The following is a 27,371-nucleotide window of genomic DNA, read 5'->3' as shown; positions in this document are numbered from 1 at the left end:
GCCAAAGACCAACGACTCCATCTCCAGATTAACCGGACATGAAAGTCTTGTTATTAAGAAAGACAAAGTAATATAGCAAAAAAAAAAACGGTAAAACTTACCAAATATGCATTTGCAGAGCGCTGTATCTTTAAAAGCCATTTTTTGCTTTGTCTGGTCCTTGGTTTTTTCCCTGCCCAGTTGAGTACCGAGGCCAGCTCATTTGTAATGGCATAAGCCATTACACAGCGGACTCGCACCTCCAGTGTGGTCCCTCCAATCAAGGCAAAGCGTCTCACCTATAGACACATTTTAAGAGATGGAATTAGCGTGTCTCATGTCTTAAATGTGTATGCAAGTGCTTGTGTGTTTAATCAACAGGCCGTTGTTATGTATTTAAATCACATCTGACAGCTATTACACTTTATAGTTACAAAGTGTACATAACCTTTATATACTTACCATTGCCTTATTTGCCTCTTATGATTGAAGAGCTGCCTCTGCATTGTTTAGCTCCTCAATGTTGTGCAAGGGCAAATCCAGAGGCAGTACCCCAGCATCTACCGATTCATTGCAGCAGGGATGGCGGATGGCTCTGACCTCCTCACGGAGTTCGTTAACAGCTCTCGTCAGGTCTGACAGCATAGTTAATATCTTTTGTGAGGTCACATCTGTTTAAAAAAACAATTCTAGAAAGATTAATGGCTTAAGCAGTGAGAGGCGAAAAACTAATAAATAAATAATACAACGCAGTTTATGTGTGGACAAAAGGTGCAAACGCAAGGTAGGTGAGCGTGCAACGTAAAGTTTGAAATGAGTGCGAATGTAACAGTGTTTATGTGGTATTATTCCACTTGCCACAAATGTCAGTGTCATGGGGAAACACCGCCCCCCCTCTCGGCGTGGCTGGTTAGGTGAGGCTGGCTGCAATAATCGCTGCCAGTCTGCCGTAGCCATACGAGAGGTGAGTTGTATTGTTCCGCACACGATATAGCTAAGTAGTACAGACACATAAAACATGGTTGATTAGTTGATGGGCACCGAGTGTAATAAGTGCTTAGTGGACACATGTCCAACACCAGTTTTATGTACTTTTCATTTGTTTATTACTGTGTAAAACTGTATGCTAAAGCGGAATGCTAATTGAATGTTCTGCCGTAGTGTGCTGTGCGGAGCGGTGTGTGGCGAGCCATTTGCACTGATACAAAACCGTTGTTTCCATTCAGGTACATCATTTGTTATTGCTGTTATTTTATTGTATATTAAAAATTGTAATATTGCTGCAGTAATCGCGGCCAGTCTGCCGTAGCCATACGAGAGTGTGCTGTGCGGAGCGGTGTGTGGCGAGCCATTTGCACTGATACAAAACCGTTGTTTCCATTCAAGGAATAAAGTGGCAACGAGCGATCAGAGACTCCTTGTCTTTTTAAAAAACAACACAACGCAGAGTCGAGGAGTCTGTTTGGGCCGAACTGTTGCAGCGGGATGAAGCAGAAACCGGTTACACTGGTGCCGTGACCCAAGCTCCTGCAATCCTGCGACCGCAACGGAGTCGTCTACTTCCTGGAAGGTGGAAAAGTCGCGGGAGACTGGCTTTTCTTAGTCCCGCCATTTTCTGCGTTCTTTAGAGACATCGGGGTGGGGCTCTGTGTTTTGTTTTTTTTTGGAGATAAAAAAAAAAGGGAGAGACACATTGCTGAGCCATGGCAGATTTTCCCAGTTTTGGCAGGGGAAGGGGGGCAGTTGGTTTTACCCCTCTGCATTCATTTGGCAGAGGCAGATCAAGGTTGCTGACAGCCCCAGTTTCATCCACACCTAAGCCTGTCCTTGCTGAGTTAAATGAAAACCCTATTGATGTGAACTGTGATGATCTACAAAATACTAGATCAGAAACCAGTCCCACAAAAGAGAACCTTTATGCAGAGATTGCAATGCAAATTGGGTTTTCTATTGGGGAAAGCATTGCTTCTTGTCTTGAATCTCGGTTGGGCTCTGGAGTGGGAAACAGTGTTGTTGGGTCTGCCAATAATGTGTTATCAGAACCCTCACTATTGAATGTGATTGTAAAGTCTGATGTTAAAGAACCTGTGTGTTTTAGAGGAGATGGCTGTGATACACGCAGTGTTCAGGAATGGGAGGAAATGATGATGACTTTTTTTAAGAAAAGAGGGGTACCAGTTGCTGAACAAGCTGATGATGTGCTAAGTAAACTGCTGGGGAGGGCACGAGAAATAGTCAAGGTGGGCATACGTAGTAAGCCATCTGTGTGTCTTGAGAGGGGCCCAGAGCCCATTTTTGAGATCTTAAAGCAGCACTTCAGTGACACTGCCTGTTCAAGCATGCCTTTAGCTGACTTTTATGCAACACTACCCAACTCAGGTGAAACACCGTTTGATTACTGGCTCAGGTTGAACAGAGCCATGGAGGTGACAGAAGACTGTCTGAAGAGACAAAATAAGTCCTTTGCATATCTGACAAAAGAGCTGGCTGCTATGTTTATCCGTCACTGCCCAGACTCAGAACTGTCTCTTATTTTCAAGTGCAAGCCCCTGCAGCAGTGGACGATTGCTGAGGTGCACGAGAAATTGCTGGAGCATGGCAAGGACCGGAAGTGCACCCCTCAGTTTAGTGCAGTCAGTGCCTTGAGTTTTCAGCAACAGGAGGTGAGTCCTAATGTGCAGCAGGCGACAGGCAACATTAAGTGTATTGTACCATCACCAACCTCTACCCCAGCATCACTTACTGACCTTCATGCAAAACCACCTACTGATCGTCTTGATCATGTGATAGCCCTGTTAGAGAAAGTCCTGGAGGGGCAGCCTCGACAAGCAAAACTGCCTGCTAAGGATGATGTAAGGGTCCCCCGGAACCAAACACACAAAATTGTGCCTTGCATGATTTGTGGTGACACTGAACACTCTACATATCACCACTGTAGAGCCCATCAGCTGTGTTTCATCTGCCATGCTGGCGACCACACACGGGCTCAATGCCCCAGGGCCGTGTCTGTCAGAGTGAGGGGGCCTGAATCAGCCACCCAGCAGCTGGGAAACTAGATGGCCTACATGTGGAGGGGGCAAGTGTTAGGCCTGAAATCGCCCCCAAAGAGGATGATTTTGATGATTTAGAATCTGTATTACACACTGTTTGTGAGGAGCGCCAGCTAGGCCGGAGACCCATTCTTCAGAACACACACAGACTAAAACAGCATGATGAGCTGTTCTATGAAAATGTGACCCTGGGTGGCAAAGTGTCTGTTAAAGCCATGCTTGACAGTGGCTCTATGGCCTGCACCCTCAGCACCAATATGATGCCCGAACTATTACATCATGCAGTGCTGCAGACCCCCACCTTGCAACCCACGGATGTCGTCCTGATTGGCGGTGGTGGTTCGAGGACCGTTCCATCAGGTGTGTGTGACATTACGGTGGAGATGTATGGCTGTAAAGTTGTTGTGCCAATGTTGGTGATTGCAGGGCAGAGTGAGGACCTCATTTTGGGCAGCAACCTAATGAGGTATCTGGGTAATCGCCTGAGGAAAGAGGGACATTTAGGAGAGGAATGCAGCAAGACCCTGAGTGCTGAAGAACAGCCTAATAAAAATCTGCTGAGTTCAATGTCAGGAGTGGTGGCCCCAGGGCATGTTGGTGATAAGATCGGAACTGTCAAGCTGAAGAGAGCTGTAACATTAGAGCCCTTGACAGAACACCTTATTTGGGGCAGGCTGCAGCTAATGAATAATGGGGAAGTGGGCAGTGCTGTAGTTGTAGAGCCCACCGGGTCAAGGTCTGGACCGAGGTCAGTTATGGTTGGGAGAACTGTAGCGCATCTAAACAGTGATGGGTGGCTTCCTGTGAAAGTGCTGAACCCCTTTGACAAGCCGATAACACTGAAACGGAACATGAAGTTGGCTGACGTGTCCCCCTGTGCAGCAGTGGAGAACTTCAGCCCCACTGGCTCCTACTGGCAACAGAACATGCAACAGTCTACTGGCTCAGCTTGGTGCCATGATGAGCAGAGTCTAGTTACTGATGTTTCCACTCTGCCAGATGATTCACCCTCACAGGAGGTGACAAGTGGTTGTAGCCCCTTACATGCAGTGCTGCAAAATCTGGGGCTGTCTGATATCGACATTGATTCATGTGCAGTTTCGCCGGCTGACAAAGAAAAACTGGTTGGCCTTATAGCCCAGTTTGAGTCTATCTTCTCGAGAGACAAGCTGGATTGTGGCAAGGCTAACGGCTGCCTACACCAAATTCGAGTTGTGGACGACAAGCCATTCCGGTTGCCATGCCGACGTGTGCCGCCAACTCATTATGAAAAACTAAGACAGGCTCTGAATGACATGGAGGAACGGGAAATAATTCGGAAGTCTTGCAGTGAGTTTGCATCACCCCAGGTCTTAGTTTGGAAGAAGTCCGGTGAGTTGAGAATCTGTAACGACTTTCGCTGGCTTAATGCTAGAACTGTCAAAGATGCTCACCCACTCCCGCATCCAGCTGACGCACTGGCTGCTTTGGGAGGGAATGGATTGTTCTCCACAATGGACTTGACTTCGGGTTATTATAATGTGGAGGTGCATGAGGAGGACCGTAAGTACACGGCATTTACGTCTCCATTTGGGTTGTACGAATATAATCGTATGCCACAAGGACTGTGCAACAGTCCGGCCACCTTCATGAGAATGATGCTAGGCATTTTTGGGGATCAGAACTTCCTCAGTGTGCTGTGTTATCTTGACGATGTTCTGGTTTTTGCCCCGACAGAAGAATTGGCACTGGAGCGCTTGCATATGGTGTTCCAGAGACTCCAGGTTCACAACCTTAAGTTGGCTCCAAAGAAGTGCCATTTTCTGAGACAGTCTGTGAAATTCCTGGGGCACATTGTAAATGCTGATGGGATACAGTCAGACCCTGACAAAATAGCATCCATTACATCCCTTGCAGAGGCAGACCTTATGGAAGAGGGTTCGAGTGTACCATCCCAACAGAAGGTCCGCTCATTTTTGGGGATGGTAATGTTCTACCAGCAATTTATTGAGAACTGCTCATCCATCGCAAAACCTCTGTTTCGGCTGACATCTGGGGATAAAGGCCCTCGTGGTTCACGGTGAAAGCACCGGCTGGTGCGTACAAAGCTGTGTGAGGAGGACTGGACGGATGAATGCAGGGCAGCTTTCAATGAGCTGAAGCAGGCATTGTTGGATCAAGTGCTCCTGGCCCATCCTAATTTTGAGGAGCCCTTTTTGCTCTCTGTTGATGCCTCCAGCAGTGGCCTTGGTGCTGTGTTGTCGCAAGTTCCTGCTGGGGCTTCTACATCAAGACCGATCGCCTTTGCCAGTAAGACACTCAATCATGCACAGTCCAAGTACCCAGCGCATAGGCTGGAGTTCTTTGCATTGAAGTGGGCAGTGTGCGACAAGTTCCATCACTGGTTGAGGGGTCATCAGTTTACCGTATGGACGGATAATAACCCTCTCACTTACATACTTTCTAAGCCAAGACTGGATGCATGTGAGCATGCATCCAGGGCCTCACACCGGTTGATAAGGGTTCCATATAAGGAACTTCTGGCAGAAGCAGAGGCAGTCGCCACTGGTGGGGTTCAGGAGGCCTTCAGATGGACTGTTCACTCAGCTGATAAGGCCTCAAGCAATGACCAGCCTGTTGTTTCGCAGTGCACGGCTGTTGCACAGACAGGAATGCTGACATCTTCTGAGGTGGGAGCTGTCTTCCAGGCCCATTGTGAACATGAGTCCAGGGTGTGGCCACATGCTCTCCTTCTGCCCCAATGCTCGCAGACTGTGCTTACGCCAAACCAGTCTGACTCTGAACCCTTCTCGCATGATGACCTAGTGGGACACCAGCGGCGTGATGATGTGTTGTGCAGAGTGATCTCCTATGTGGAAAGGGGACGGAGACCCTCAAGGAGGGAGCGGGCAAGTGAACCGGTTGACACGAAGAGACTTCTAAGGGCTTGGGACAAGTTAACTGTGAGAGATGGTGTGCTGTATCGAGTCTCCAAGAATCCCATCACAAAGACAAAGACTTATCTGTATGTTGTTCCGCCAACCTTGCATCTCGCTGTACTGAAAGGCGTCCATGATGAAGCCGGTCACCAAGGACAACAAAGAACACTTTATCTGGCCAGGCATAGATTCTACTGGCCTGGTATGGCCAAACATGTGTCAGAGTATGTACGGTGCTGCAGAAGGTGTGTTGTTAGCAAGTCGCCTGAGCCAGAGGCGAGAGCACCTTTGGAGAACATCAGAACATCAGAGCCCCTTGAACTGGTCTGCATAGATTTTTGGTCTGCGGAGGATTCGGCGAACAAATCAGTGGATGTGCTTGTGGTCACAGACCACTTTACTAAGATGGCTCAGGCCTTTCTATGCCCCAATCAGTCTGCTAAGGCGGTAGCACACCAACTCTGGCATAACTACTTCTGCATCTACGGCTTCCCAAAACGCCTTCACTCGGATCAGGGAGCTAATTTTGAGAGTGTGCTTATTGCCGAGCTATTGAATGTCGCAGGTGTCCAGAAGTCTCACACGACCCCATACCATCCGATGGGAAACGGCTCCTGCGAGAGGATGAACCGTACCTTGGGCAACATGATTCGTGCATTACCCCCGAGAGCCAAGCAAAGGTGGCCTGATGCACTGAAAGCTCTCACATTCGCCTATAACTGTACAGTCCATGAGACAACTGGCTATGCGCCATTTCTGCTGATGTTTGGCAGAGTGCCAAGACTGCCGATTGATGTGATCTTTGGCTCTGTTATTGAGCACCAAGACATCATGAACTATGATTGATATGTCCAGACATTGAGGAGAGACCTCAAAGAGGCCATGGATTTGGCACAGGAGGTGGCACGCAAAAATTTGAAGCATCACACAGACTTCTACAACCGGAAGGTGCGAGGAGCCCCAGTAGTGATTGGTGATCGTGTCCTTTTGGCCAACAAAAAGGGACGTGGCAAAAGAAAACTTGCTGATCGCTGGGAGAGTGTTGTCTATACAGTTTTTGACAAAAATGATGAGAGTCATACCTTTAAGCTGATGGATGATTCCACGGGGCAAGTGAAAGTTGTGCATCGCAATCTGATAATGCCAGTGAACTTCCTCCCCCTCAGTGGTGCTTCAGTTCAAGATGATGGAGATGAGCTTTCTGAGTCTGGCTCACTGATGGTTGGATGCGATGGAGAAGCTGTCTGCAACTCATCAGTGGGCACGGCTGAATACAGAACGAGAGCTTGGGTGTCTGACTTACCGTCTGCAGTGTCCAGCGACTCACTGATGACAGAGGTTACTCAACCAGAAGGCAGCATTGTGGATCAAGAGCTTGCCTGTACCAATGTTCCCCCTGTTGACACTGAGGAGCAGGTAGATGCCACCTCTGGTGGTCAACATTCTGACCTGCTTATGTCTGTGGCCCCAGTTGCAGCCTCCTCTGTTTTGGAGTTGGCAGCCATTACTGACGGTGATCAGGACAATGTCTCAGCCACAGTTGTTCCACCCAACGCAGACCCGACTGATGTTAGCGGGAAGGTGGGGACCCGTGCTAGATCGAGAGTGGGACGGTTACTTAAGCCTGTTTCCAGGTTGATTGAAATGATGCATCAGAGACCTGTTAAAGTTTAAATATTGTTGATAACTGCAAGTTGATTCTATTGTTGTTGAAATGGGACTTTGATCTTTAGAATTGGAACTGATTATTTGTCATTGATTTTTCTGTGTCAGAGTGGTGTACAGTTATGATGTGATGAAATATGTAACTGGCATATTTTATTTTTTTTTTTTTACACAGCATGTGCTGAGTTTATGTTTGCGTTTGTGAGTTTTGTCTGGGTCTGAAGTGAACTGGGATGTCGTGCTTGGAGAAAATTATCTCAATAAACCTGATGGATAAGAGATGACAATGTTGTTCTGTATACTTTAAGTCCCATAGGGAAATTACCCTCTGCATTTAACCCAGTGAAACAGTGGGCAGCCACCAATCCAGCACCCCAGGAGTAGTGTGTACCCAGATAGCAAGACGACATTGAATTGATGTTGATTTTTCATCCGAAGTATCCAAGGTTCATCCAAGTACCACAAGTGCTCACGAGTACCACAGGGTAGCCGTTCACTGGATTCAAACCTCCAATCTTCTGATCAGAGGTTGCTGACCCCTGTTCTACAGTATTCTAATTTCAGCTGATATCATTATCCATGCTATAGTCAAAGGAGCTTGCAAAGAAAAGCGTCTGGACTTCTTTAAGTTGCTTGAAGACGTTTCACCTCTCATCCGAGAAGCTTCTTCAGTTCCTGAACTGAAGAAGCTTCACAGACATATCCATGCTATACATCACATAGAAGAACTGGAGATGTGTTTTTATGGGAGTACCTGTGTGGCTATTGTCCTTCTTTTTGGCATTTTTCAGTTTCCTCTTTGCTTCCTGCTCTTTCTCTTTCCTGCTGATCCTGTCCTTCTGTTGCAGTTGGTTTCTAACCGTGCACCTTCACTTGACTTGACGAAGGCTCAGTTGTGATAACCAGGTGTTGTAAGAGTTTTATTCATATGTGTTGCTTTTCTTTCCTTTCAGACTTCTAGGAAACATTTTCTGCCTGGTGTTGCAGGATCCTGATCACCCCAAGTTTGTGTTCCACAGGATAGTGTGAGTAAACTTCAGTGTTGAGACCTCCAGCCTCCTCAATGAGCACAGCACATTTCACCACAGGCCATGGAGTGAAGCGGACAGCATACGCGCTCACTCTGCTCAATCCAACAACGTGCTTTAATGAACCAGGTTTACTAAGGCACAATGGCAACATAACACGGTAGAACAACTTTGAATTTTTTTGATGAATGGGTGTAGTCCCTAAAGGTTATGATTACATCTTGTATCTAGAACAAAAACAGACAGTAGTGAGGTTTAACCTGTGTTTCAGTCTGAACCGTAAAGTGTATATAAAGATGGCTTGCCAGCTCCCCAGAAATGAAAGCGTCTTGAAAACGGCTACTGCCACTTGCACTGGCTTATTCCTACTATACTGGCTTAGGTTTTTCCACTAACTGACAAAATTGCTTTAGGCGGGGTTTGATGGAACAGAGTACACATAAGGAACAATAAAAAAAAACTATAGACATAGATATGTGAAGTTACTTTTCTCTTTTTCTGCAGAGGTTTGTGTTTAGTTCTTTTTTGATCAGAATCTAAAAACATATGCAATTTTTCCTGTGGCTTCATGTAATGCGTGTACCAGGAATAGTGCACACATCACAGAATTTAAGTCATGTTAATGTCTTCTCACACATCCACTAAAGCTGGGGTATTGAATTAAATTTTCAGGTCTAGTTCAACAAAACTTCCCCAAACAAAGGTTCGAAATACTATAAAGTTATACATCCACTGTTGTTAAATGTAGTATGCGTGGAAGCACTATAACAGCAGTATCAGTGTCTTCATATAGTCAACAATAGGCTGGAAAATAAAATGACCAAAGCACAATTCGACAGTATTTTTGCAATGTTTATTAATAATCATCATCACACTGAGCTGATCGCACTCTAATAATAAAATGTTCATTTTTCCATTTCAAGTAAAATGAGGTTTGCATTAAAAATACAAGCTTTTAAAAAAAGTCCTGAAATAAAGTGCTTAATCTGAGCAATTTCAGTATACATGCAGCTTTACGCAGCTCTTTGACACTAAAACGAGCTGCAGCTAGTCAGTTAAGTTCCTGTTTAGTCCACCATCTGTCTAACAACATGGAAAGACTAAAGAAAGTTGCTGATGATGAAAACATGCTGCGTTTCAGAGTATACCAGTTTGCTTTTTGGCCCCTGCTTGAAAATTAATGGCAGATTTTTTTTAGAATATAAAAATATCATTTTCATGTGATGTGATCTTTCATGATCTTACAGGATGGTAAACACAATGCATGTGGTTGTGTCACAAATAACAGACATAAAAGTGGCAAAGTACACAACTCTATCACCTACATTAAGTATGTTTTATTTTACAATCAGAGACAAGACACTGCTGATAGTTTTTGCAAGTTGTCACTGAGGTGGAGGAGGTGGAGGAGGAGGGGGAGGGGGAGGGGGAGGGCGGGGAAAGTCAGAAAAGGGGGCAGAGTTTGGCAGCCAGAAAGGAGTGGAGAAAGCAGGATTGAAGAAAGATGGAGGAGGAGGAGGGGGAGGGGGGGGATAGAGAGGGAAGTTAGAGGGAGGAAAATGGTGAGGAGGTGGAGGATAAGGACAGGGAGTAGGGATGAACATAGGGGGGAAATTTGTGTGTCCTGGTGGTGGCTCTGTCTGTCTAAATGAGTACTGGTGGTGGAAAGAAGGCCTTGTATGTATTGGTGGGAAGCCCCTTCCATCATGCTTATGTTGCCGCTGCGAAGGGTTCTGAGTACGATTGTCTAGAGAAGAGGGGGAAAACAAGAAATGGTATTTAAAGATGGATGGTATCACCTTCTATTTGTAACACTTTAGTCTTCAAAACCTGCATATAAACTTGTGCTTCTATAGCAGGGGTCAGCAACCTTTAAGACCCAAAGAGCCATTTGGACTCGGTTTCCACGCAAAAGAAAACACTGGGAGCTGCAAATACTTTTTCACATCTAAAATTAAGATAATACTGTATATATTGTTTTTCACTTTTATGCTTTGTGTGGACAACTAAGGTGTGTTGCTTATGAAATCCATGAACTGCTACAGAGAAAATTACATTTTATTTATGTAATTAACACATTTTGAACTCTTAAAGAAATATAACAAAAGGAAAGACGCTGAACTAAAATGATCCATGTAGCAAACAAAAACTGTTATATTCCCTTTGGGCTTTTGGAGCCTCGACCTGACTTTTAAAAAAATAATTGGAAAAAAAAGCACTATGCTGCAAAAAAATGAAAAATAGATATTTGCAAAATTCTGTCTAAATATGTATTTTACCTGGTTAATGTGTGTGGCCGGGTGCGGTCTGCAGCACCGCTGCAGGGCAGGCTGACGCACCTGAGCGGCACCCGCAATCACACCTCGCCGCCTTAACGTCTGTGCTATCTGTGCTGTTGTGTTGGTGTGTGTCGGGCTGTGAGCTGAAAAGCTACAGCTGGCTGTATGCGTACAGCAACAGTGTGTGAAAAGTGGTCAATAAAGAGATGCTGAAAAGCATGTTCATGGAAACATCGTCGGGTCTGCCGTGATATGTTTACAATGGGGCTGTACTTTCATCTTTACGCAGGACTGTAAGCTGCCATCTGTGAGGCGTGAGCAGTGTTTGTTTTTAACATAGTTCACGGTGGAGAATAGCTGCTGACAATGTGGATCCGAAGATCCATAACTGGCCTACCTGGGGTTGAAAGTCTCGATAAATGCACGGCGTTTTGGCGGGTACACCGGCTTCCGCGAGTGTGACGTTTATTTTGAGCGATGAAAAAATAATAAAATATAATTTTATTTTTATATTACAATGTCACAACAATCTTCCAATTTAGAACTACAAGTTAAAAAAATAACTAACATAAATAAAATACACTTCAGCTAAATACTTCTAATTTATTTTCCCAAACCACGCGGAGCCGCACTATAAGGACTAAAGAGCCGCATGCGGCTCCGGAGCCGCAGGTTGCCGACCCCTGTTCTACAGTATTCTAATTTCAGCTGATATCATTATCCATGCTATACATCACATAGAAGAACTGGAGATGTGTTTTTATGGGAGTACCTGTGTGGCTAGTGTCCTTCCTTTTGGCATTTTTCAGTTTCCTCTTTGCTTCCTGCTCTTTCTCATCATCACTATAGTCTAGAGCCTAATAGGTGGAGAGAGAGGAAAAATATATTAATTATAAAAATCTGTGACAGAAGTCATAAAGAAGGAATCCTGAAAGAGGAGTCCTATCGGGATTGGTTAGTCTGTGGGACTTCGGAGGCAGCCGATGAGTATGGACAGACCAAGTGGAAAGCAGCTCGGGCAGTGGCTGAACCAAAAACTCGAGTGTGGGAGCAACTCGGGAGGGGAAAAGTGCTCTACATGCACAGTGTATAGTTTGGGCGACTGAGGATATTGTCAACCGGTGGAAGGAATACTTCCTTAATCCCACTGACACGTCTTCCATAGAGGAAGCAACTCTGGGGATGAGGGGGACAACACTGGGGCAGTTAAACAACTCCTTGGTGGCAGGGCCCCTGGGGTGGATGAAGTTTCTCAAGGCTCTTGATGTTGTGGGGCTGTCTTGGTTGACAAACCTCTACAATGCTGCGAGAAGATAAGGGGCAGTATTTCTGGACTGGCAGACGGGGGTGGTGGTTCCCATCTTTAAGAAGGGGGGCCTTCTCCTCAACAAAACTGTGGTATGCAATGATGGAGTATAACAACCAAAGCCAAGAATAAAGTGATAAAACAAATTTAAAAAGAAGTCCACAAAGAGTAGGGCAGCAAGTAGCACTAGTATCCACTCAGCAAACCCAAAACATCTGTGTGAATGTGACTCTGAATGAACAATGGACGTTGTTGGATACATACCTCTTCTGGCGGTTCTTGGTCATTTTTCCAGGATGCATCTGATCCCTGTAATCTGCACACAAATATTTTCATTTGAACATAACAAACAAACAAACAAACAAACACACAGACATGAGCTTAGCCTAACAGATTCCATTCACCGAATCAAAAGTAGCTTACACACGGTCAACACAGAAAACTAAATATCTATATGCCCCTGTACACCACTGAAATGGATTGGAAGCAAAGGAATCCAAATGTGACTGTATTGCAGATTTTGACCTTCGTGATGGTGCCGGAGACAGCCAGCTCTGTGTTTCAGTGCACTCTGATAAACTGCCATACAACCAGAACTTCTCAGACCAGAGATGAGCTCATGAACATCAGAGCTACATCTCCTGATGACTTATTTCTATCATTCATCACCTCATCTGCTGATATTGTGACCATTTTGGTTCACAAAGTGAGACACTGTAGGTGAGCGACAGCCTCTCTTGTCAAACACAGAGGGAGCGGTCTTCTGGCAAGAACCATATTGCAAGTGCCGACTCTCATACCAGCCGTTTCATACTCTCCAGTGCATATCAGAAGACATGATTATGAACCAACAGAACCACATCAGTAGTGTACTGAGACCAACACTTATGGTGCTAATGGTGTACTTACAGTCTTAGCTGCTGTGTGAGGATGTATCCCGTGTACTCCTTGATGGCTGGTGCATAATAAAGGGTAGTACCCTCTTTCAGCCCTTTACTGATAATCTGGTCCACAGAATTAAAACGTAAAACATACAGCGGGCTGGACACCGGGCCAAATACCTCAAACACCTGAAACAAAGAAACAGTGCAACACTGTCATATCATTGTGTGTAAAGGCCTTTACAAAACTGAAACATTAAGTACATTTCAGATTATACAAAGAGGCCTTTTTCAGGAAACACAAAATCAGTTAACAATTTTGTTGTTCTGCAGCAATGGAGGTTGATCAAGCTTCTACAGCTATTCCTATTTTTCTGGATTACTTCCAACCCCTTCTGTCTGCATAAAAGCAGTGCTGGAACACACTGTGGTACCATACCCTCCCGAGCATCAGTTGAACTGTATTGTATAAAACTATTAACAATGGAAGAGAGACACACCATCATGTCACTTATAAATGTTGGTTTGTCCTACAGAGAATCTGCAAAGAAAGTCAAGGTGTCAGTGTGTACAATTTTCTTCACCATCAAAAGGCACTCAGAAACAAACTGACAGGAAGAGGTCTGCAAGACTCAAAACCACAACTGAATCAGAGGACAAGTTTCTGAGAGTTAACGGCTTTGTGTGATTGGCGGCTCACAGGACAACAGCTTCAAGCACAGCTTAATAGTGGTCGTAGTAAGCAAGTCTCAGTTTCAACTGTGAAGACAAGACTTCAAGCTGCAGGGAGGATGAGTTGAAGCAAGAATGCCATTGCGAAGGCATCAGAATAAGACAAAGAGGCTTGTCTGGGCAATGACACACCACCATCGGACTACTGAAGACTGGAAGAAGGTATTATGGACTGATGAATCAAAATTTGAAATCTTCGGTTCATCATGCAGGATCTTTGTACGCTGTCGGGTAGGTGAAAGGATGGTTCCACCGTGTGTGGCATCGACTGTCAAACATGCAGGAGGAAGTGTGATGGTCTGGGGCTGTTTTGCTGGATCCAGGTTCGGTGACCAGATTGAGGCACCCGGAACCAAAACACTACCACAGCATTCTGCAGCATCATGCAGTACCCTCTGGTATGTGTCTAGTTGGTCAGGGGTTCATCCTACAGCAAGATAATCACCCAAAACATAAGCTAGGGCTGTGCGATATGACCAAAATCTCATATCCCGATATAAGACATCTATCGTCCCGATAACGATATAAATCACAAACATTTAACATTTTCTGTAAATTCTGTGAATCTCGGGCAGCTCAACTTGCGTGAAGTGTTTCCAGCTGGGCGTTGTGTACCTTGAGTCGAGTGTTTTAACCGATGCATGAAACGATACATTTTTAGACAAGTTGTAATGGCCGCTGTTTTCTTTGTATGTATTACACGGCGTGCTGCAGGGAAAAGCCTGTTCTAACGTTTGAGTCTAAGGTTTATTTTTTAGCACCTGGCGGCTCTTTTTTGCTTCTCATCCATAAACTCTCTGCATACTCTTTTACGTGATTCAGTTTATTTTGAAAAGTCTCAACAGGATCTTGAGCTTTATTGTGAAAGGTTTATGTGGAAAATAAACAAGCGGACACGCAATGGTTTTACCGTCGTTGTTGCTAACGACAACGCATAAACATAGGCACTTGTCCGTCCGTAGTGTGGTTATATTAAATATAAGAGAAAGAGAGAACTTTAAGAAATTAATATAGCCACTACAGTGACCATCAAAACGATGAGAAAATATTGCTGTAAACAGTTTATTTTGCGACACCATGAAACAAACGATAGCGTAAAATAAAACGATAGACGTTTTTATATCGTCATCCGATATATATCATTATATCGAACAGCCCTAGTCCAAGCTATACCAGACCTACCTCAGGAAAAAAGAACAAGATGTTAAGCTTGAAAACATGGAGTGACAGCACAGTCTCCAGACTTAAACCCATCGAGCTGGTTTGGGATGAACTGGACAGAAGAGTGAAAGCAAAGCAACCTACAAGGTCCACATTTATGGGAACTTCTGCAACAGATATGGGAACAACTTTCTGAAGAATATTTGATTCCTATTGTAGAAAGAATGCCACAGGTGTGTTCAGCTGTTCTATCTGCCCAAGGTGACTACTTTGATGAGTCAAAAGTTTAGAATACATTTTGGTCTATGAATTGATTCCATGATTTCTTCTTATTTGTACTATGCTTTCATTTCAGAGTGCAATGAGACATTAAACTGCATAATTTTAAATTTAAAAAAAAAAAAAAAAAAAAAAAAAGGAAAAATTGAGGTTTTCTACATGCAACTTTTGACCTGTAATGTATCAACTCCTCCACTTGGGGCAATAGGCATTCCACCCTTTTCCGGCTGAGAGCCATGGTCTCAAACTTGAAGGTGCTAATTCCAACTCCCGCTGCTTCATACTTGACCACAAACTGCTCCAATGCAAGCTGGGTCACCACCTGATGAAGCTAACATCATCTGCAAATTTTCAATTAAAAAAAGAGAAAAAAAAGAAAAAAAAATCGGGGTGTACTAAAAGTTTTAACTGGTAGTGTACATACACACTGAGCTTTAGCAGAAAATTAATTCTACAAAATTTAAAAAAAAAAAAAAAAAAAAAAAAAGGTTTCTGGGTTCAACCCATTTTCAAGCAGGGATAATTTCACGGTTTGATCAAGGAGTTGAAGCTGTATCACGGCCGCTTTTGTACATATTTCAGGATGTCAGTGAGGCAGTTTGAGCTCGTTAGCAGAGACGGGACCATACCCGAGGTAGCCGAGAGCCGATTATGAGCCGTTCTGTGACACAACAATCAAATGTTCCGTCATACTGAACACTTTGATTGCATCAGCACTGGACAAAGTTGTGAGTGTGTGTATATGTATATGTGTTTATATGCACCTGAAGCGTCGTAAAAATTAAACCTGATGTAAAAATAAATGCTGCAAATTCCATCCATCCATTCACTTCCGCTTATCCTTTTCAGGGTCGCAGGGGGCGCTGGAGCCTATCCCAGATGTCATAGGGCGAGAGGCAGGGTACACCCTGGACAGGTCGCCAGTCTGTCACGGGGCCAACACACAGGGACAGACAACCATTCGCACTCACATTCATTCGCACATTTACACCTAGTGACAATTTGGATTATCCAATTAACCTATTCCCACAAGCTGCACGTCTTTGGATGGTGGGAGGAAGCCGGAGTACCCGGAGGGAACCCACGCAAACACGGGGAGAACATGCAAACTCCACACAGAAAGACCCCGGCCTGATGGTGGAATTGAACTCAGGACCTTCTTGCGGCAACAGTGTTAACCACCGTGCTGCCTTGCTGCAAATTCGTCATGTGTAATTATGTGTTTGGTGTGAACGGCTGCATTAAGAATAGTTGAGTCTGAAAAATATTTTTAAATGCACAAAATGTTTGCACGCATTTTACTCGTCCAGTGTGTAAAGGCCTTAAAACCACACAGGCAACTTATTGCATTCTACAAAAGAGAAGCTTCTGTTGGCATCCTTACCTTGGCCGCAGCCTCCCGATCAGACTTGAAGATAATGCTGCCATCATGAAGAGGGGGTGTGTCTTTCAGGGACTGGATAATAACTGCAGTGACAGAAGCAGTGGTAAAAGAAAGTTGAAAAACAAGCCAAAACTGTTCCTGCTCTTCTTCTGGTAGACACTAATGTAGCCTTAAAACAATCTGTGCCTGTATTTACCAAGCTGCTGTATAATATTCGACACGGTGCCCAGTGGCTGCAATTCTGCGTCTTCTGGTAAGGTAATACATACTTCCTCCACTGCCGGAAGTTCCTGCACACAAACAACATGACATTTAGACATAAGGCTGAACAGCGTTCAGAATTCAGGACCCCCCCCCCCCCCCCCCCCCCCTAATAGTGGTTCTTGTTGGTTGGAATGTAATAACTAACAATGCTCATTAATGCTGTTGGTATTTTTACTTCACATCACATGTCATCATTACAGGAACAATCACATATAAAATCTAGACATTTTATTACTTCCCATGAGTAATTTTTATTCATTTAATTCTTATTAAGCATTTCTGCCAAAATGTTGGTATCAGACTTAGTAATGAGTCACTCATTATCCTGTTGCTCCCTCTGAGATTTTCAATAACACAGGCCATCTCTGCTTGGGAGGTTAATGTAGCTCTAGTTCCCCGTGATAAGTGTACCGTGTGAGGCAAATGATGAAAGATTTACCTCTTATTGTAATTACTGATCATAAATGCAGGGATTTTATCCAAACAAGTAAAATCTTTTTAAGTGCTTTGTAAGTCTAGAACCCATGGGCACGACCCAATGCTGTGTTTTGCCCCTTGACTGGCTCGACTTCACCTATGTTCAGTTTCTGTCGTTTGAGGGTCTCTCTGGATTCAGTTTTGCATTTAATAACTGAAAAACATGCTCTGTCCTGCCACTGAAAAACAGACCTGAGCTGCTGTTGCGATGTGTTTTGGGTCATTATCCATTTGCACTGTGAAGTACAAACGAATGTACCCTCTTAGCTGTCTTTAATTCTTACTTTGTTGAGGTACATTTTGAAACTTAAAGGTTAAGTCTTTTGATTTATCTATATTTAAATAACCTCCAGAAACAAATGTTATTTTCAACCATATCATTCAAAAAAACATGTTGAATGGTTAATTTGAATCAGTAGGCACTATATGGTATATTGTTATATAGCCAAAGTTATTATTATTATTAGATTTTCGTCACATCGCCCAGCCCTAACACAAACCATTACAGTCCCTTCAGTGTTACAATTAATATTAGACTACAGTGGTCCCTCGCTATAATGTGGTTCACCTTTCGCAGATTTTTTTTGGTGCAATTTTGCATGCTTTTTTTTTTTTGTTAAAAAAAAAAACCAGCACATTGTGTTCTGCATCCTGATTGGCTGTAGACCATTGTCAATCAATCTCGTGCCATGTCTCCTGTACAGTACAGAATGTGTGCAGCTTGCCAAATTTACATAAATCTTTGATTGCTAGCAGTGTGACTCTGAAGTGCTGTACTGTACGTTTTTTAAGTTTTATCCCCAACAAACACACGAATGTTGACGAAACGTCGTCATCTGCTGGTTCCTTTGGTTTCATTCTATAACACTGAACTTATTTTTCTATGAAGGTTTGAACTTTGAGAGCGAAGTGTGAAAAATTTCATGCCTGTCTGAGAAAAGTGTATAAAGTGTATAGTGTGGGGTTTTACAGCCTTAAAACATCTATAATAATTGTGAAAAATGAAGTTGGCTACTTCGCAGATTTCACCTATCGTGGGTTATTTTTAGAACGTAACTCCCGCGGTAAAAGAGGGACCGCTGTTTTAACAAGAACACACATACACACGATTGCAGACTGACCTCGAGCAGAATCTCATCTCGCGTTTTGATGGGTGCTGGTTGGCTGAAACCTTCATCATCATCTTCTTCCTCAGCCGCAGGTGCAGAGGGAGAAGAGAAGGATGAAGATGATGAGGAAGAGCTGTCACTGAGGACAGGAAAAGAGCATTAGCGACACCCGTCTTTGTTTTACCACGCTGACAGCTGTGCGTTTTCATACCTGTCCGAGTCCTCAGAATCCTCGCCGCTCTTATGCGTGTCTAAAGACACGGTTGCTGCTATTGAGTGCCTTTGTGCATCTGCCCTTTCTTCTTCTAAAGGTGTTTGTGTGTTTGACACCATCTCAGCATTGTCAGAGGTCACCAGGACATCTTCTAGTTGAGATGTTACTGTAACCTCCATATCCTCGTCTTTTACAGCTTCTGCCGGTCCATTTCCCTCTGTTAGGTTCTCATCCATCTGTAACATTATCTTGAAATGTGTTTCAAAATCTGTTACTGTCATTTTATTTATACAGCCCCAAACTACAACAACTGTTGCCTCAAGACACTTTGTTTGGGTACGATAAATCACCATCTATTGGGGTGATAAGGTACTATAGGGTCTTTAAAATAAGACAGGGACTGATCATTCAAGACAATGTACGCGAGGAGCAGGATTTTACATTTGACTTTGGATTTAACAGGGATATAATTAGGAGGAGTCAGTACGCTCTCTCTTTCTAATCCCTGCCAGTACGCTGCAGCATTTTGGATCAGCTGAAGATTTTTCAAGAAGTTTTAAATACAACCTGATAATAACGAATTGGGGGTTAGGATAATAACTGGCTACTAAAACTTTACTGATATAGAAATATTTTGTTAATAGCAGGGTTCATACGCCTTTTTCAGGGTCAAATTCAAGCACTTTTTAAGCACCTACAAGGTCCCTTTTCAAGCTTTTCCAGCACATGCCCCCCCCCCCAAAAGAATGCATTTGTCAATTCGCATCACCTCAGTAAGACCATGTGAAAATTAAAACAAATCATCCTAGGTGAACTTAAACACCTTTGTTCACCTTTTGTTAAGAAATAGAAAAACGCACCACACAAAAATACTGCAAAAGGAAACTGTTGCCTTATATACATAGTGTATAAACTCAAAATGCACATTTCACTTAAAAATTAAGATGTGACAATGTGAACAAATCAACTTGTTAGAGATATTCTTCTCCTGTTGAACCCCCCCCCCCCCCAAAAGAAATAAAAAAGTCTTCTCATCAGCTCTCATGCTTCTTTCCTGCGTGACAAAAAATAGGAGACAGATGTTTGTTTGTTTGTTTTTTAAGTTAATTCCCAATAAAACTGTTCTATTGCTAACTACATTGCTGTCTGTATTATTGTTGAAGTCCTAAATGATCACCTTTAAAGTGTTTGTGCTAATAACATCATGTGCAGTCAGACAGGCATGGAGAACAGCACTGACTGAGAGGCTTTGAACAGATAACATAGTTCAATTCAACATATACGACTTTAAGAATGCACAAGCATCTACTTAAAATCTATTTAAATTATCATCTGTGATATTATTATGTACAATTCCAATGTATTTTGTATCTCCCTTAAATAAACAGGCAGCCTTAAAGTATGAAATATTCATATACAAATACATATATAAATGTGTGTACTGTCTCAGTGGCTGATTGTGCCCCACAGGCCTCAGTGTGAGCTTGAAGACATTTATGAGTTTTAAGTAGTTTAATGTGCAGGTGCTGAAGATAAACACATTTTGAATGAAAGCCGGGGAACTTTGGTAGCACAGAAACAAGTGGCTATTCTTTGTGACCATATGGATCACTCATATTACCATTATTTCAAATACTCCAAAAAGCTGTGGTCCAGGATATAATTGGCCGTTTTTGACTACTTTCATTTTGCCTCTATATTTCAACTTTAAAAACTGTTTATCTTGCCAATCTGTTATTTTCTCATTTTGACAAACTGTATCAGCACAATTTATCTAAATTCAGACAAAATTTAAAATACGAGTAGAAAGTGATATTTGACTGTAAAAACCACAAGCATGTTTACACTGTAATCTGCCTTTGGTGGCTTTTTTGCAGCAACTGTGACATTCATTAGTAGAACTGACACACAAAACAAAACAACGACTACACTACAAACTAACTACACAAGACAACACACTAACTTGAGACTCCAAACACGGTAAACCTCACAGATTTCTCATGTATCAAAACTCACTCTCTCTCTTTCTCTCGCTCACTCCTAAGACTTCCCTCTCTTCCCAAACAACCAAATGCCACATGTTGCCATGTGGCTTGCTGCTTCTCTAACCATTCCTCATCAGGTGTTAATTTTGCTTGCTTATTCCCCATGTCAAAGATTTTGCTGGGCCGTCACTGGCACGCTTGACTTCAAAGTGGTTTACTGATACGGCCTTCGACTTCACCTTAAAAGTGAAGCGGTATCAGTTTTATGACATGAAACTCAACCGTCCTCCTTTGTCACCAGTACATGAGCCTCAAGCAAAGAAAACAAAAATAGAAGTAGTTCAGCAGCGTATTGTGCTGTAAAATCAACTTACTTCCAGACACATACACACACATAGACATTTGCGCAATTTATAATTTGTTACAAAGTAATTGCGGCTACTTCTAACCTATTTCACGCGTTTTATTAAACCTTTGCGGCAGTTTTATATACCAAAATACGGTTTCTCACCCTCAGACGTCTCACTGGTGGTTCGGATTGTCAGACTGAATCCCACTGCCGTGGACCAGACTATAAACACCGGCCCAGACCCGAATTCACGTCCCGGGGCTTTTGTCCTCGTCTAAGAGGGCTGTCGACAGACTTCGGTGCTGGCTTCCCACGGCGTCAGGAATCAGTGCGCCAGATCCTAGATCAGAGTCACAGATAACAGTTCTGAAGTCCTAAATGATCACCTTTAAAGTGTTTGTGCTAATAACATCATGTGCAGTCAGACAGGCATGGAGAACAGCACTGACTGGGAGGCTTTGAACAGATAACATAGTTCAATTCAACATATATGACTTTAAGAATGCACAAGCATCTACTTAAAATCTATTTAAATTATCATCTGTGATATTATTATGTACAATTCCAATGTATTTTGTATCTCCCTTAAATAAACAGGCAGCCTTAAAGTATGAAATATTCATATACAAATACATATATAAATGTGTGTACTGTCTCAGTGGCTGATTGTGCCCCACAGGCCTCAGTGTAAGCTTGAAGACATTTATGAGTTTTAAGTAGTTTAATGTGCAGGTGCTGAAGATAAACACATTTTGAATGAAAGCCAGGGAACTTTGGTAGCACAGAAACAAGTGGCTATTCTTTGTGACCATATGGATCACTCATATTACCATTACAAATACTCCAAAAAGCTTGGGTCCAGGATATAATTGGCCGTTTTTGACTACTTTCATTTTGCCTCTATATTTCAACTTTAAAAACTGTTTATCTTGCCAATCTGTTATTTTCTCATTTTGACAAACTGTATCAGCACAATTTATCTAAATTCAGACAAAATTTAAAATACGAGTAGAAAGTGATATTTTTGACTGTAAAAACCACAGGCATGTTTACACTGCAATCTGCCTTTGGTGGCTTTTTTGCAGCAACTGTGACATTCACTAGTAGAACTGACACACAAAACAAAAAACGACTACACTACAAACTAACTACACAAGACAACACACTAACTTGAGACTCCAAACACGGTAAACCTCACAAATTTCTCATGTATCAAAACTCACTCTCTCTCTTTCTCTCGCTCACTCCTAAAACTTCCCTCTCTTCCCAAACAACCAAACGCCACATGTTGCTATATCATTTTTTTGATTGGTCGACATGGTACATTTTTCCACCAGTAGGGAAGGAGTGTTTTTTTCTTTTTTCTCCAATGACTGTTGTTTTTCACTCACAAGCAAAGCATGTTTGCGCACAGTTTTTACAGTTTCTTCCCAGAGTAAACGCCACTGTTTTATTAAAAACAAAAAACATCGGTTTTACGTGGCCTATCAACACAATTTAAACACTGGTATATAGTTTGAAGTCTGCACGTTCGACCCAAGTTGAAATGGAGACTCTGGGTCCGTCGACCCCAGAGGGTTAATCAGAAAGCCTTAAGTTAGCTAGTGATGTATCAGGCTAATGTTTCACTTGAGTTTAGTAACTCATATCACTGCTAAGTAATGTTAGCTAAGTTCACAGCATATTCCATAATAGCGCTGCCATACTGCATCACACTCAGTGCATTTCAAACATTTCTCCAGCGAGTTTGATAGCTAGCAAAATAATAATCATATTTTTTTAAAAACAGCATGTGTAACGTACATGTCAAGAGATATATTCTTAAACACTTCTTCAGCTGAGAGTCAGAGAGTGGAGACACACAGTTTTACTTGCATGCAAGGGCAGTCACAGAGCACTTGCACGAGAGTGAGGGCTCCGGGACTCGCGCTCTGCCACTGCCCTGGTCTTTATTTATATACAACAGTAGGTGCATTCGTTTATTACATTGGAATGTGGATGTGTGTGTGTGTGTGTGGGTGTGTGTGTGCCAGGAGATGCTTCTCTACCTGGCACGAAGTGAAACTGCTCGTTAAGCTCTTATCTAGCAGGTACTGCTCCTTCCCTGCATAACGGGTCACAGTTAACTATAACAACAGTCTGAATCATAAAAGGGTCATCATGCAGTATTCTATCATTTGCAGACTTATATTATTAAAAGATTATACTGACTACTAAGTACAATTTTCTATTGACAGTACACGTACTGGAAAATTATTTACTAGGACTCACCTATCATGCGACTGGAGAGCGCAAACTCCACCATTGTTGTTTTCCATCAAATACTCATTAAAACAGCGACCTACAGGTATGTTAGCGCACTCATCCCCGACTGTCCGAGGGAGGGGCGGGGTCACACGTTGAAACAGACTGAGGCACAAGGCAGCCCAGGCGGGGAAATTTTGCCTCTACATTTTGCGACTCATTTTATTTCTCTATCTGATAAGAAAACTATTCAATCAGATAGTTATTTGTGGTGAATGAAATACAGTTACACTTTCAAGCACTTTTAAGCACCACATCTGAAATTCAAGCACTTTTCAAACCTTGAAAACACAACATTAAAATTCAAGCACTTTCAAGGATTTCAAGCACCCGTACAAACCCTGTAATAGTGTTACATCCTCACTGTGTATGACTACTGTGGCTCAACTGAAAGTTTGACTAACTTGTATAATTCACAATGATACCACTGACCACAACAGTCAGCATGCCATTGCCTTATGGGGTTATTTTTGTGCCACTATTCTGAGCGCACGTTAAAAATTTTTTTTGCAGGTGCAAGAGTTGCACGCAGCAATGAATTTTGTTCACTCAAATTTAGCTTTTCTTCGCTCAAAATTAATTTCTCCTCAAAATGCAACTCTTGCACCTGCAATTTTTTTTTTTTTTACGTGCGCTCAGAATAGTGGCACAAAAATAACGCCATATTCCCTAACCCTAGCCTGCAGAGGTCCGTGTGTTCCTTCATGGATTGGCCTCCTCACCATAACGTTCTTGACGGTTTCTTCAAAGTAGTGATGTGCGGATCAATCCTGAAATATCGATTCCTCCAATACCAGTCATTTATGTTCTAGAATCGATTCTCACATTAAAATATCGATATTTTAGTAATTTAGGGTAAATTTGTAGTTTATCATTAACAGGAACACAGTGGAAAGAAACTATAACATTCGGATTGTCTACATTCAAAGGAACTACTTCCTCTACCGCCTTTCATAGTCATGTGCGAAATACGGCTGTATAAATGTCTCGCAGCCCGTTGGCGTGCGCACTCACAACAATGGCTGAGCATAATTGTGCGGACGTATTTTACCTCCACCAACAGCTGAGACGTGGTTTGCGATACATATGGCAAAAAAAGTGAGGTGTTGAGGCCATACTTTCCCAACCTTGAGACCTCAGAATTAGGGAGACAATCAAAAGGGCTGTTGGGGGGGGGGGGGGGGGGGGTGATAAATACATTTTACAGTGTTTATTTATCGGATAAAATACGTTAAATTTCACCGTTATTATTAGCTGGCCCGGAAACAGCAGGGGTGTCCAAATTTAGAGGCTGCTTCCACCTGAGGACCCGGCCTTCGTGGTCTAAAGAAAGCCGGGTAGTACGTCACAAGCTCCCTCGGTGGAGTGAAACTCTGCCATCTGCTCCTTGCTATCTAAAATATAACAGGGCGCTGGCGTAAACTCTCAACCGTCTCACACTTCTGCTTAATCAGTTTTCTGTTTGACATTTATTCAGCTGTGTGAAAACCCCGGAAGAACCTGCCCAAGGGATTAATAAAGTTACATTTAATTTAATCTAATCTAATAACTTTAATCTCAGCCAAACCGATTTAATCACGAACAAATAAAACACTGAAAAAGCCAAACAATAACATTTTTAGGTTATCAAAGTGACTTATATATCATGTTTAACCCGAGTAGTGAAAAACCGCGGGGGTTTGAAAACGATGTGTCGATCCGCTCAGATATTTGAAGTTTACACAGCTACATTCTCACCTGAAAATATGTTAAAAGTTTTTTTTTGCAACCCAGAAAGAGAAATAAGAGTAATATTAAAACTAAGTAGCTGCCGCCATTGTTGGAAACTGGAATTGGCTGGGCTGTGCTTTGAATTCTGCGATATGGTTTTTTAATTTTGTTGTCCAGGTGGAAATTCGGGAGAATGGTGGCTCCGGGATTCTCCCGGAAAAATCGGGAGGGTTGGCATGTATGGTTGTGGCAACATCACTAACCTTGTCAAACACTCAAAGTAAATCATATCACAGAATATGAGGCGCGTATGTTGAGCCGAACTGAAGAGGAGGAGAGGGACAGGTGCTGCTGGGGCGAGACAGATGTCTCTCAGAGAGTCCTTTAGTGCTGCAGGCAGGCAAGGTGTTCAAATAGGGCACAACTTCAGTTTTTTTATTTCTATATGATGAACTCAAGTAATCTGATGTCCTGTAATCATTATGACGCTATAATTTGAGATACAATAAATAAAATACGTTTTTGTATAAAGTATCGGTATCAGATTAGTATCGTCGATACCACCCTGAATATTACTTAGTATCGGATCGGAAAGGAAATCAGTGGTATCGCACATCACTACTCCAAAGTCTTTTATGTCTCTCAAGTGTGCTTGGGGTAAAGCACAGGGTGCCAGTAGTGGACCTGCAAATTCTTAATTTTGTATTCTACGGCAAATGCCAACTGGGCTCCACAGTGCTAAACACTGAGCACAGGACCCACTTGAGGATGTCAGGCCCTGAGGCCACCCTCTTGAGGCTGGTTTCTGACAGTCTGGTCAGAGACATTCACACCAGTGGCCTGCTGGAGGTCACTGCTCTGGCAGTGCTCATATTATTTGTCATTCCTCAAAGGAGCAGATACTAGTTAGGGACCTTCTACGGCCCTGTCTAGCTCTGTCTCCTGGAGTTTCCTCCATGCTCTTGAGACGTTACCGGGGGACACAGCAAAGACACATATTGATGTTCCATGATGGAGGACTTGGACTGTGAAACCTGTGTAGGTTCCAAGTATTGCCTGCTGCTACCAGTACTGACACTGACCCTAGCCAAATGCAAAACTAGTCGGACACACTATGAGGTGACTAGTTTGCCCAGATAATTATATATATAAAAAAACATAATAATAATTATCTGCAAAACTAAGTCCACTTATATAACACAGCCCTTTATTGTCATTGCACATGTACAACGGCATTATGGAGGCCGAGGTCTCAGGAGAGGTGAACTCGGATCGCTGGATTCAAAGTCAACAGTGCTAACCATGACACCAGCATCTGGTCAGTTTCAGGAGTACAAAGGTGACCAACGGTCAAAAGTAACCTCGAGGCCACACCAAGCCAAACACACGTTTGCACACGTAAATAAGTGTATTGTTTATGTAAACACGTGTACTGTTTACATGCAGAAGCTAAACATAGCTAACGTGCTATTCGTTAGCCCCGTTAAACTCCCACAGAGGTACTACAGTCAAAAACCAGTATGAAGAACGGAAACTTCCCACAGCAAATTCGATTATAAAAAGTGGACCGAGTAGTTTAACGATATTACTACCTGATTACTTGTGGAGCTCCAGAACCACGTTGCAAAAAGTCTCCCGGAGAACCACGCAAGGTAACTTCAGGGAAATGAGCGACACTGTATCCGTTACGTACCTTCAGTTTAAAAGCATTGCGACGAACTGGAACACAATGAGAAGTCATACGGACGTAAATTAGTGCAAACTTCTCAAAGGTAAATACAAAAAGCAGGGGTATTGAATAAGTCTTGTGGGGCTCTTAGCGATTTAGGTTTAAGGCATTCAAACGTTCCCCATTTTATCCCATTTGATAACCTAGCTTTGGGATAACATTTTATAAAATGCTATTTTATTGTTCCATTGCTGTAATAATAGTTCCATTAAGAATGCCGTCATAAAAATGGATATGGTATGAATTGTATCCTTATTTGTACTGTATAGTTAGGTTTAAATAAGTTGAGAATGTGGTCTTAAGTATTCGTCTATTTTATTTTGAAGATTAGAATTGCTACATCCGCTGATTATGTTTGAATTTGACCAGCTACAGCCACATGTTCGTGTGTAACACGTGGGGTTGTATTTTGCTGGGGGTTTTGTATTAAACTACAATTTAAATTCTAAAGTAAAAAGCAGAAGTCAGGTTGGCTCTAAATGGTCTCACAGTATAAAAGCTTTAAAATCTAATATGCATAAGCACAAATACTCACAGTGCAGAGTCATGTAAATGATAAAACTGGCTA

At 42.8% G+C, this 27,371-nt stretch overlaps 1 protein-coding gene across 6 annotated transcripts; it reads right to left on the bottom strand.

Moving 5' to 3' along the window:
- Nucleotides 1-8,999: 8,999 nt before the first annotated feature.
- Nucleotides 9,000-26,962, bottom strand: LOC146517707 (uncharacterized). 6 transcript variants are annotated; one of them, XM_085163576.1, is made up of 10 exons: nt 26,667-26,962; nt 21,223-21,400; nt 18,724-18,974; nt 18,525-18,651; nt 16,859-16,952; nt 16,663-16,745; nt 13,135-13,295; nt 12,490-12,541; nt 11,692-11,776; nt 9,000-10,387 (listed from the first exon to the last, which is right to left on the bottom strand). In XM_085163576.1, the coding sequence occupies exons 3-10, from the start codon at nt 18,969-18,971 to the stop codon at nt 10,026-10,028; spliced, it is 1,212 nt and encodes a 403-aa protein (XP_085019702.1). In that variant the 5' UTR covers nt 18,972-18,974; nt 21,223-21,400; nt 26,667-26,962; the 3' UTR covers nt 9,000-10,025. The 6 variants fall into 6 exon arrangements, with proteins under 6 accessions (XP_085019702.1, XP_085019704.1, XP_085019703.1 ...); XM_085163578.1 differs by lacking the exon at nt 21,223-21,400; XM_085163577.1 differs by lacking the exon at nt 26,667-26,962 and having other exon boundaries at nt 21,223-26,660.
- Between the last annotated feature and the right edge of the window lie 409 nt (nt 26,963-27,371).

The sequence above is a fragment of the Neolamprologus multifasciatus genome, chromosome 6 (assembly GCF_963576455.1).
Source record: "Neolamprologus multifasciatus chromosome 6, fNeoMul1.2, whole genome shotgun sequence".
NCBI lineage: Eukaryota > Metazoa > Chordata > Actinopteri > Cichliformes > Cichlidae > Neolamprologus > Neolamprologus multifasciatus.
The sequence above is the reverse complement of the archived record's forward strand: the minus strand, read 5'-3'. Positions and strand labels throughout refer to the sequence as shown.

Coding starts and splice junctions, on each gene's coding strand:
- LOC146517707 (XM_085163574.1), bottom strand. CDS start 19,079: ATGGTGATTTATCGTACCCAAACAAAGTGTCTTGAGGCAACAGTTGTT. Junction 11,777..12,489: donor ACCAAGAACCGCCAGAAGAG/GTATGTATCCAA, acceptor TCCACCTATTAG/GCTCTAGACTATAGTGATGA. Junction 10,388..11,691: donor GAAGGACACTAGCCACACAG/GTACTCCCATAA, acceptor CCTCTTCTCTAG/ACAATCGTACTCAGAACCCT.